This window comes from Crinia signifera, chromosome 4, assembly GCF_055691185.1.
Source record: "Crinia signifera chromosome 4, ASM5569118v1, whole genome shotgun sequence".
In the NCBI taxonomy this organism is placed as follows: domain Eukaryota; kingdom Metazoa; phylum Chordata; class Amphibia; order Anura; family Myobatrachidae; genus Crinia; species Crinia signifera.
Window position 1 is genome coordinate 49,080,849 of NC_139220.1, and position 12,687 is coordinate 49,093,535.

Genomic DNA, 12,687 nt, shown 5'->3' on the forward strand with positions numbered 1-12,687 from the left:
CCGTTCCTACTTATCCTATTGTATTTCGTTCGTCCACCCACCTATTTTTAGTATGTTAACTCTTATGAGCAGGGCCCTCCTTCCTCACGTACTCACCCTACCTCATTACCTCACCTGTCCTGTTCTTCCCTTCCTCTACTTCATCTTCAGTCTCCTTGACAATTTTGACACCTACTTCTGAACTAATGCTGATTCTAGTTCGACCAGCTATACCCCTATTTATACTGTATCTTTCAACACACCCTGTACGTTACCTTGTAATTTGTTTTTTTTTGTTTGCTATGTACGGCGCTGCGGACACTTTGCGGCGCCTTATAAATAAACGTACTACTACTACTAGTACAAGTGCCATATATCACATTAATCAGCACAGTCTTCTCATGCATCCTAGTCACAAGCACCTTGATAAAGAGACCTAGAGGTCTCGAAACGTTGGTAAAACTTGCCTGCTGTGTTTTCATTCGAGTGCCGCCGCCACCCCATCGTCATACGTTTGTGGCCCTACAGCCAGCTCGGAGGGCACCGGCTTGTATTTCTAATCCCTAGGAGGGAGACCATCGGCTGCACCATTCAGCGGGGAGTGCCGTTCCAGGACTCTATATATATATATATATATATATATATATATATATATATATATATATATATATATATATATACTCCAGAGAAAGACCGCACTCACACTGGGGGTGATAGATCAGCTGTGGGGTGCATGCGAAGGAGTCCAGACAGGAATCCGTCCTCCAATATGTAGCTAGGGTTCTCTCAAAGAGACGCAAGCACTCTCCACTTTATCAAAGAATGATACTTTTTGATAAAAATAAAGGTAGTTTTATTTCCAACATTTACTTGACATGCTATGTTGGAAATAAAACTACCTTTATTTTTATCAAAAAGTATCATTCTTTGATAAAGTGGAGAGTGCTTGCGTCTCTTTGAGAGAACCCTAGCTATATATATATATATATATATATATATATATATATATATATATATATATATATATATATATATATATATATATATATAGTACAAGTGCCATATATCACATTAATCAGCACAGTCTTCTCATGCATCCTTGGGGCAGATGTATTAAGCCTTAACAAGAGATAAATGCAAGTGTGATAAGGAGAGATAAACGTCCAGCCAATCAGCACCTTACTGACTTTTTTCAAACAGAGCCTGTAACATGGCAGTTAGCAGGTGATTGGCTGGACATTTATCTCTCTTTATCACCGTTGCATTTATCTCTTGTTAAGGCTTAATACATCTGCCCCATTGTGTTGTGAATAGACACCTTGGGACAGATGTATTAAGCCTTAACAAGAGATAAATGCAAGGGTCATAAAGAGAGATAAACATCCAGCCAATCACCCGCTAACTGACTTTTTTCAAACACATCCTGTAACATGGCAGTTAGCAGGTGATTGGCTGGATGTTTGTCTCTCTTTATCACCCTTGCATTTATCTCTTGTTAAGGCTTAATACATCTGCCCCTTGTGTCATCAAAAAAAGACACCTTACATTAGGACCTTGCGACTCACTCATATCAGGCATCTTACACTGCATAGTGTATTGAGGCTTAATGACCGAGGAAACATCTTAAGCTCACTTATAACCTCTATCAGCATAATCTGTACTGTGATGCTATATGCTTCTATATGATAAAATGTCACTATATACAGTACTTGCATGGAAAACTACAGTATACACATGAGCTGATGTTGAATATTGTATATGCACCGTACCCGCAATGCTTCAACTACAACACAGATCATACTGTACAATACAAAGGTGACTCCTTTTAGCCACCTTTATCTTATATTTTAATGAGACCCCCTAGGAACCAACCTTGTCCTCCTTGGGACCCCTACTCTTGAATGTGGAGGTTGTATTTAGCATTGAGATGAAATATCTCTCTAATGACGGCTGTCTTTGCTGCTTCTCCATGTGGGTTTTGATGAAATATACAACTGAGATAATTTTGTCCAATGAAAGCGGTGTGGTCTCATTGATAGTTGCCATTGATGGTATAAATTGCAGAGTCCACTGATTAGAGTAAGCTATGTGATGCAGTATCACCAATGAATTCCTTTGCATTTGTGCAGTGACTGGCATTGCCGATTCTTTCTGAAATTCTCTAACCTTCAAATTCAACTGACTTCACTGTATGGGATCCGGGGACAGGACTGGGTTGTTGACTGACAGCTGAGTTGAGTCTGTCAAGTCAGCGAGGCAGTCTATCCCAGCACAATGTGGGGGTAGATGCATGATGCAGTAATAAGGGAGAAGAAGTAAGCCAGAGGAGAAGTTGCCCATGCAACCAATCTGCACTGAAGTAACATCTATAATTTGCATGATATAATATTATACAGAGCTTATGGGGGCCATAAGTCTGTACCAAGGTGGGGGACTGAAAAAAATGTTGGTGTTATCCTTTGAACGAAAGGAAGAGATTAATTACTCCCAAACTCCTGTAACTCTAAAATGTATGTATACGGTATACTGTAGAATATGTTTCCTTTTATATAAACATAGATTTCAGTTTTACCCACTTGGAAGATAACATAGTAACATAGTAATTAAGGCTGAAAAAAAAGACGTTAGTCCATCGAGTTCAACCTATCTGACTTGTAACTACTGACTTGAGTAAGTCATATCTATAGGATTCCCTTAGTGGCCAAAAATGTATCCAGTTTTGATTTAAATTCATTAACAGTAGTTGCTGTAACCACCCCCACCGGCAATGAGTTCCGGAATGTTACTGTTCTAATGGTGAAGAACCCTCTTCTTAATTCAGTACGGAATTTATTTTCCTCGAGCCTCAGTAGATGACTGCGTGTCCTAAGTATAGAAAAAGGGAATGTGCCAGCGCTGGCTGAACAATTAGAAAGACCAGACGGTATCTCAAAAAAAAAATGTTTTTAACAATTTATTTTGAACATATAAAAACAATCAAGAAAAGTAATAAAACACACATTGAATGTAAAAAATAAAAAAATATTTCATTTGGATTACAAATCGTTTGGGGATTCAAGCTAAATTCCTAATTATCCAGTATCAAGGAGAAGACGCCAAATAGGGAGAATTGCCTGTATCCCTAATTAGGGAACCATCATATGGGACTTCATCATCACTCCCTTCCTGGTGTCCACAACCCTTACACCAGAGAACAACAGATGGTAATATAACTCATACTTCATTTCACAAGAATTCCACACTTGTGGAGCTCCGCAATTCAATAGCAAAAGCATCCTGTGCTCATTTTTTTATTTTTTACATTCAATGTGTGTTTTATTACTTTTCTTGATTGTTTTTATATGTTCAAAATAAATTGTTAAATTTTTTTTGAGATACCGTCTGGTCTTTCTAATTGTTCAGCCAGCGCTGGCACATTCCCTTTTTCTTCACTTCAAATACTTTGGGCTTGACAACCCAGTGCCAGCAGCTGTTAATAGCGCACCACCCACCTTGTTTCTTGTGTGTCCTAAGTATAGGCCTGTTGGTGAACAAATCATCTCCCAGGTCCATATGATTCCCAATCCTGTATTTGAACTTACTAATCATAACAGCGAAGGTACAGTGTCATTAAATAGATTGGAAACTCATTATTTTTCATATTGTTTGCACACCAATGTGTTTGATGAACACTTTTAATGAGATTTACAAAGTACCCAGCATTATAACATCGGGACAGAAGCAGTATTTAGATATTTGTAAAATCTAACATTACTAACATAATATTGTTTAAATTGAACTATTCAAGCCTAAATCTGTGGCTTTTCCAACTCACGGTATTACATTATAAAAATAAAACCATATTTAAGCTTGGCACTTCCATTACATATTCCATAATGATTACATTTCCCATATCCACCGGTTATAAATTGACAGATATTTATTTTGCTTGACGCTCTCACATGAGAAAATGTTATTTTATTTTGGATTTATCTCTCGCACCCCCCTCTCCTGCCTTGCTGGATGATCTTGTTTCCGTATAGCAGATTATGCATAGAGATTACAGAGATTAGGTTTAGTGAGGCATGGGAAATTAAAACAATGACTCCAATCAAACTCACATCACAAGATACGTAGATGGCTAACAAAGACAGTGAAAGGCGTATTCAGGACGGACCATAGGAAATGAAAGGGAAGTACCCAAGGTCTTGTGGCGAACGGCATTTACTTTTTCACTACTGAATGTCAGCATTTTGACCATTTAATATTTATCAGGTGTCCACATTTTATCTAACATCCTAATGCCAATGTCCTTTAGCCAATGTTGGCATTCTGGTAGTCAACAATCAGAAAGTGTGGACATTCAAGTCCCCACCTTCTAAAACAAAAATAAACAGAATGTCCCAAGGCACAATAAAGAAGTCTGTGCTGCCTCAAAGTTGATGGAGGGTCACTGGAAACACCTCCTTTGGAAAACGCTGTACTTAGAAAACAACAATGATGGCGCTTGACTCCAATTGAAGAATGATGGTGGACCAAGTGATGGTGGACCACCTTCTGATCACCTTAATGGTGACTTTCAGAGTGGATTCAGGGGTGGTGTAAGGCTTCTCAGCACCCTAGGCAAAACTTCATTCTACTGACATCCCCCCCCCCAAATACTGCCACCAATATCCACTTTCCAACCCATTAAGGCTTACTTGCCAAAAATCAGGTGGTCCTCCCAGCCCTCCGGGAAGGTGGGCAAGTCCCCTGCTTTCCCTGGGGGGTCTCCCTTTGCCACCGACAGCAGAGTACAGGGAGGAGGGGTCTGAAAAGTAGGGATGTATGCCTCAAGAGAAAGTATGGAGGTGGAGTCTTAGAGGTTCCACAGCAGCCACCTGCATTAATTAGAACAAGGATCCTCATAGACATCCTTGATTTTTTGATAGGCAGACTTGGTGGCGCCCCCCTGATCCCGATGCCCTAGGCAGCTGCCTAAAGCTGCCTAATGGTAGAGCTGGCCCTGAGTGGATTGCATAAAACAACTGTATTTTATTCCAAATAACACTTATTTGGAATATGCCAGAATATTCCCCTTTAGAAGCCGGCATATACCAGTAGCTGAGGCGGTCTAAACAAGTGTTCATTTGTCTTTAAGCCAACTTTAGACAATGTGCAATGCATTCAAAATACATACGGCTTGTAAGAGGCTATATTATCACGGCAAAGAATAGGCCACAAATAGCATGCCATTATAACAGCTCCTTCTGGCCTTTCTAGCCAATCAAATCTCCTGTCATGAGCCCAAAAGCACCCTGTAATTATCCAGTGAAAGAGGCTGTGAGATTACCCAGGCTCTTGGCATAAGCACACAAGTAATGTTCTAATTTATAAATAAATCCAAAAGAAAGAAAAGGGGAAAAAAAAACAATGTGGGGGTGTTGAGAGAAAGGACTTTATCATTTACAGCCAGCCATGCATAACTGCGTCAGCTGTATATCACAAACCAGTCCAATAAACCATAGCAAAGGAACGTGACAGAAACTCTGAGACTTTTGTCTTGCAAAATAATTAAACATATGTAATTGAATAGTATTCTGCCAAGTTCTGAGGTAAAAAACCAAGCTGTTTTAGATTCAGTATGAAGTTGAACATGATGATTTTTTTGTTGCAAAAATTAGTAACTTATGAAAATAAAATCATTGCACCTTACAGAAACATCACAGGGACTATTTAAAAAAAATACATTTATTGGAATTTGTCTACTTTAAAGCTGTCATTTAGGGGTTTATTCTAGTTTATTCTTTCTGACAAAATCCTTCTTAGATGGACAAAACCATGTGCACTGCAGGGGGGCAGATGTAACATGTGCAGATAGAATTAGATTTGGGTGAGTTATTTTGTTTCTGTGCAGGGAAAATACTGACTGCTTTATTTTACACTGCAATATAGATCTCACTTTGAAGAAAAACCCCACCCAAATCTAATTCTCTCTGCACAAGTTACATCTGCCCCAACTGCAGTGCACATGGTTTTGTCCATCTAAGAAGGATTTTGTCAGAAAGAATGAACTAGAATAAACCCCTTAGTTATTTCTTAAACCGCTCAATCTAGGACCTTGCCTCGTTTGCAAGGACCACCGGTTGCTTTAGTCTGATGGAAGAGGGGGACACAGCTTCCGACTAGGGGACAGCAGCTGCCTTCTACCTCCATAACTATTTTGCAGGACTGCTGGTATCCCCCAGTGGCAGCTGATACTGATACACAATAAACAAGAAAGTAAACAAAAAATATATTAATGACAAATGCTAATATTAGAAACACACAGAGCAAGCTGGTGGCAACTGATATTGGTCAACTAGGGAACAGAGGGTGTGTCAGTAGGGGATACATGTTTGCCGTCCCGCTTGCACCTAGCAGTGTAGCCGGGTGGTGTGGGGTGGCGGCTGGGGGCGCAGCCCATGGGAACGCCCAGCGTTTCATGGACTTTCCCATGAAAATGCCGGGAGTTCCCATGGTAATCGCCCAGTGATGCAGGTACGGGGGCGGGCAGCTGACCTCACCGGATGTCAGATGCCCACTTGCTTCCCGCACAGGGTGCTCGGAGATCAGAGACCCCATAAAGGTGCGCGCTGGTGAAATCATGTGATGGTCACCGACTATCAAATTATTTCTCCCTGGCTGCGAATGGAAATGGTTGATTATGCTTGTGAGGGGGGGGGGGGATCTGGTGGACTTGGGCTGGACAAAATTGGGTCAACCACTGATGGACGACATGGCTAAGGTCGACAGGGTTGGAAGGTCAACACAAGCATTAGGTCAACAATGGGAAGGTCAACAGACAAAAGGTCGACATACAGTTTTCATGGTTTTTGTCCTGAATGTCGACATAGTCAACATGCTGCACTCGAGATGCTTTGGGCACATTGCGCTCGGCACACTATTTTACTCTTCCACCACGCCGTAATGGACGGTAGGGCATGAAATGCCGCACATGTCGGCTCAAAAAACCCAGTGAAAGACACATGACAACCTTTTGACCATCGACTTTCTCATTGTCGAAATAATGCCTTTGTCGACCTTCCAACCCTGTCAACCTTAGACATTTAATCCTATTTCATGTGTTAACCTAAACCATGTCGACCTTTATTGGTTGACCCAATGCGCGTCTGTCAATCTAATGACCGTGTTCCATTCTGTGGGCAGAATTTGTCACACCATCGACGTTCTTCTCCATATTGGCTTCACCTTCAGAAATAAATTCTTACCATAAATGGAAATAACCTTAATGTAGAACTGTCTCAATACAAGAACAGCGGAATGTGAACTGGAATAAAAGTTTTGCAGAAACAGCAGAAAAAACAATATGCGTAGGCAGGAAGAATGTGGGGAATGAGGAGTTCATAGGAGGAGAGTGAAGGTGGATCAATAGCAAAAATCATTTTCCATCATGTGTCGCAAAAGTTACTTTTAAATCATGACCATAATAATCCCTGTGCACAAAAATCAATAGTTCAAAACCTTTTGCAAAATGCATACTCTTTACTTCCACCGGTGTGTCGCAGGAGGAGCGGGATGCCCAGCAATGTACTATCTGAGGGTCTCTAGGATGCCTTCCGCACTGTATGGTAGTCACTATGATGCTCACTGTGTTGTATAGCATGATCTCTGTATTGTATGGCAATTGTTAGAATGCTCTCTTTACTGCAAGGGGATCACTAAAATGCTGTATGTACTGCATAGCTGTCATTAAGATGCTTTCAGCATTGGATGGCACTCACTAGAGTGTTCTCTGCATTGTATGATGGACATTAAGATGCTCTATGTATTGTATGGAATCACTAAGATGCTCTTTGTATTGCATGGTGTTTCATAGAATGATCTGTATTTTTGTATTGTCTTTCAGTACTGTACATGTAAATCCAGCTTTGCACGTACAATATTACCAGCAAGCATTCTGGTGATTTTCACACCTAAAACTTTCACCAAGCACACATAATGGGATATGCTGGTGTTTCCACAGTTACAAGGGCAGGGTACATACAAACCTTCCTATGCCTGGGTAGTATAGTATACAGTATGAACATGAACTATGGATTGCTGACCAAAAGCTCTCACTAAATACATAAATGCTACAGTATGTTGACAGGCATGTGTGAAAATGGTGAAAAGGAGAAATGTGCACTTATGCATCTCATCCTGTCAGAATACTGCTTTCATTTTCTGAACCACTGTAGCAGTATAATTATTTGTAACTGCGTAAAGCCATATTATAAATATCATGTTCAGTCTCCCTCATGATTTAGCTAATCCAATAAGTTTTTTTTCTTTTTTATTGTATCATTTTGTTAAACAGTATAACAAAACAACTACACACTGTAATAAAACAGTTATGTGGAGAAATGATAGCCCTAAGCAATATTTTCTTAAGAATAAATATTTGATGACCATAATACAGACAGGCTAAAAACAAACAAACAAACAAACAAAAATTCTAAAATCAAATTTCAAGAACAATAAAGGTAAATTGAACAAATCAATCTTGCCTTGACATTCTGTTGGAACTTTGTTAAGAAATAAAGTTTAATGTTTCCTTCTTATGAGGAAAAGTCAAATCTTACAGTCCTATGTGTCAAGTCAGCCATGCAGCAGGGAAAAAGCGAACTCAGAAAGCCATCGACTAGTCAAATCAGTATTGTTAACACAGCTGCTCCTACATCGGTGGGTAAATCCGCCAGTCTCCACAGAGCTTTCCTGTTAACTAGAAGACTGCAAGCCAACTGCTTCAACTATATCTTGCAGTCTCCCAGGGACGACAACTTACAGCAAAAGGAAGATGAAAGATATTGTGTTGGACAGACTTATGTACATCAAGTATAAAGAAAGCCACATACTATATGTATCTACAAATGGAGCGCCCTTCATTCAGCACTGGGGCTCACCAGAACGCCCCCTCTGGTGAGCCGGCGCTCCATCTGACTGTGACGCGTGAGCATCCCACACGCACGTGCGTCCCAGTTTCCTGTCGGCGGGGATGTGAACCCTGCCCGTTTCCGCTTTAGGGAGACGGGCAGGGTTAGGGGGGGAAGCGGGGAGGTGGGGGATGACGTGGGAACTGGTGACGAGGTGGCGGGGACCCGGGGGGAGCTCCGGTTAAGGGGGATGCACGTGCATCTCGTGTGCGCGCCCTTCCGGCAGGGGGCTGGCGGCCCCTGCAAAGATTACAAGCGCTACATCTGTTCTTCTGATTTCTAGCATCTTATTCACCAACACAAATACAATTCACTTTTTGAACATATTACACTAAAACTAAGTGAGCAGAAGATATCAGATCATTGCACATGATGATCCCATAAGATAAGATAATGGAAACATTCATTAGAGTCTGGGTGAGACCCGATCTCAGTCTTGTAAGAAATGCCGTTGCCTTTGTTACACTTCATTTATTTATGTGTAAGATAACATATTTCATTAAATTACCCAAATTGATGGCCAACAGGGTAACAGGGAAAATTATAAATTCAAATTCACGAGATACAATTTTAAAAGTAAAAGAAAAATTCTCAAATTAATTCCACTGCATTTTTTCAACCTTTAACATTAATTAGCCTTTTCCTGTGAATAACCACGGCGCTTTTTTCTGCTTCTTTTCCATTATCTTTTTCAGCCAAGAGACTTTTAGTAAATACTTTTTAATTAAGATAAGCGTCTTGTGTTCTGCTACAGCAAACAGCTAAAAGGATTTGCACCTTAACAAGAGCTGCCAATATGCGGCCATCGGGAAAAAAAAAATAGAACTCAACAGTACAAGATGCGAACAGTCTATTATCGGAACACTTACATGTATAGGTCATTTCAAAGCTGTCACTGATGTTCACAATATCAATTTGGGGCAGCAGTTTCGGGGGCTCCACCAATTGAGATAGCGCAAAGCGAAAGGCGGCATGTTCCTGGGATTGCTGGTTTGGGAAAAGGCCCCCTGCGGAGTAAAACAAAATCATATTAGACCATATCAAAGTAACGATTTTATGCATGTTCAATTTATAACGGTGCTGCTTGTCCTGAATGACTTATGTGCAACCATTTCCTGCCCTTATTGGGTATAACCTCACTCTCATGAGGGGCTGATGGGGCATATGTGATAAACTGGGGGTAAGAAACTGAATATAAATATAATATGAATCTATTTTCTCCCGTAAGCTGTGATCAAGACGCGTTTCACACAAAGCTAGATTGCTCAGAACGCTCATCCAGATTGCTCAGCGCACGGTGCTGTGTCAGTGCTGCGAGCTGAGCGATCTGTCAGGGCCAGTGTTCTCCGGTGAGAACACTGGCCCTGACCTATTAATATCCAGCATGCTGACTAATAACCAGCATGCTGGATGTTAAACGCTGAGCGATAGCAACGCATCACTATCACTATGGCCCCTACATAAGGAGCGATGTTGCAACATTTTCAGTTACAGTGATCTAGTGGCATTGGGCGAGATGTATTAAGCCTGACGAAGAGATAAACTAGAGATAAAGTGGAGATAAAGTGAAAGGAGATAACGCATCAGCCAATCAGCTGTGTTTGAAATATGACAGTTGGGTGTTGATTGGCTGGTGCGTTATCTCCTTCCACTTTATCTCCAGTTTATCTCTTCACCAGGCTTAATACATCTGCCCCATTGCATGGAAAATACCCCTAAATCGCTGTGTGTGATGTGCAGGCCTCATGTATGCTTGTTGTACACTAAGTACAGATGTAGCGCCTCTCAGCCAGCTCAGAGAATCGATGCATCTGATGGGGATGAGTGAACGTCTCACATGCACGTCCCCTTCACATGGCAGCGGGGAGCGGATACCCTGCCCATCTCCACTTCAGGGAGATGGGCAGGGTTAGTGCAGGGTGCTCAAAGGGGAGCTTGTAAAACCAATAACAGAATTATTCAACCAGTCACTAGCTACTGGAGTAATCCCAGAGGACTGGAAAACAGCGAATGTAGTCCCACTGCACAAAAGTGGAAGCAAAGAAGAGGTAAGCAACTATCGACCAGTGAGCCTTACATCAGTAGTAGGGAAATTGATGGAAACACTCTTAAAAGAAAGAGTTGTAGAATATCTCAAAACCAGCAATTTACAGGATCCAAAACAGCATGGGTTTACTGGGGGAAGATCATGTCAAACAAATCTTATTGACTTTTTTGACTGGGTGACTAAAGTAATAGATCAAGGTGGGGCTGTAGATGTAGCTTATCTAGACTTTAGTAAGGCTTTTGACACTGTCCCACATCGCAGACTGTTAAATAAACTTGAAAGCTTGGGATTGTATTCTAAGATAGTTGAATGGATAAGAGCATGGTTGCAGGACAGAAAACAGAGAGTTGTAGTAAACGGAGTACAGTCAAAGGAGGGAAAGGTTACAAGTGGAGTACCCCAGGGATCTGTACTTGGACCAGTGCTTTTTAATATCTTTATTGGTGATATTGCAAATGGAATTGAGGGTAAAATGTGCCTTTTTGCAGATGACACAAATGCAACAGGGTAGACACACCAGGAGGGGTAAAACAAATGATTGATGATCTAGGTAGATTAGAGGAATGGTCAAGAGCATGGCAACTAAAGTTTAATGCCAAAAAATGCAAAATCATGCACTTGGGTTGCAAAAATCCAAAGACTAAATATAGTATAAATGGCACTATAATGGAAACTACTGAGGAAGAGAGGGATCTAGGTGTCACTATTTCAGGGGACTTAAAGGCAGGTAGGCAATGTAACAAAGCAATGAAGAAGGCAAGTCAGATGCTTGGTTGCATAGGGAGAGGTATCAGCAGTAGAAAGAAAGAAGTAATAATGCCACTGTATAGGTCATTGGTGCGACCTCACCTAGAGTATTGTGTTCAGTTCTGGAGGCCATATATCCAGAAGGATATAAATACATTAGAGACTGTACAAAGAAGGGCAACTAAAATGGTGCATGGCCTACATCACAAAACGTACCAGGAAAGACTAAAAGATCTTAATATGTATACTTTAGAGCAGAGAAGGGAAAGGGGGGACATGATAGAAACTTTCAAATATATCAAGGGTTTTAACAAGGTAAAGGTGGGAGACATTCTTCACAGGAAGAGGAGCAGCAGAACACGAGGACATGCACTGAAACTAGAGGGAGGAAGATTCAGGGGAAATTTAAGGAAGAATTACTTCACAGAAAGAGTAGTGGATAAGTGGAATAGCCTCCCAACAGAGGTGGTAGATGCAAATACAGTAGTACAATTTAAACATGCTTGGGATAGGCATGTTGATATCCTTACAAAGAAATAAGGATCAAATATGGTTTGAGGTAACATGTTTAAAAAAGGGGCAGACTAGATGGGCCAAGTGGTTCTTATCTGCCGTCAAATTCTATGTTTCTATGTTTAGGCAGCTAGGAGGGAACAGCGGGGAGGTGGACGGCGGCGGTGGGCTCATTCAGAACGCTCATGAGCATCTTGTGCATGCGCGTCCCCTTCTGGTGGATGGCGAGCAGTGGTGATTGGTGATACAATCAACAGGAGTAGATCTAATAAGAGCTCCTCCTTCTGTACATGAACCACTTCTTGATCGCTTCTCTGCTAATTTGCAGAGCCCTGCGGTCAGGCAGCTGTCACCCTGACAGAGGGAAATCCTGCCCTGTGCAAGGCTGCGATTGGCTTGCAAAAATTGCAGATCAGTGATTAGATGCAAATCCATTTGCAACTCACTCGCCACCTAATGATTTTTCCA

At 41.2% G+C, this 12,687-nt stretch overlaps 1 protein-coding gene across 6 annotated transcripts in view; it reads right to left on the reverse strand.

Moving 5' to 3' along the window:
* Nucleotides 1-12,687, reverse strand: part of GRIA1 (glutamate ionotropic receptor AMPA type subunit 1) — a 278,435-nt gene that overhangs the window by 241,302 nt on the left and 24,446 nt on the right. For all 6 annotated transcript variants that reach the window (XR_014473354.1, XM_083181740.1, XM_083181737.1 and 3 more), the window contains exon 2: nt 9,782-9,919. Coding sequence is in view for 5 of the 6 variants with exons in the window: in XM_083181740.1 (XP_083037866.1) it covers nt 9,782-9,919 (138 nt within the window). In the remaining variant the exon portion in view is untranslated. The remainder of the gene's footprint in view (nt 1-9,781; nt 9,920-12,687) is intronic.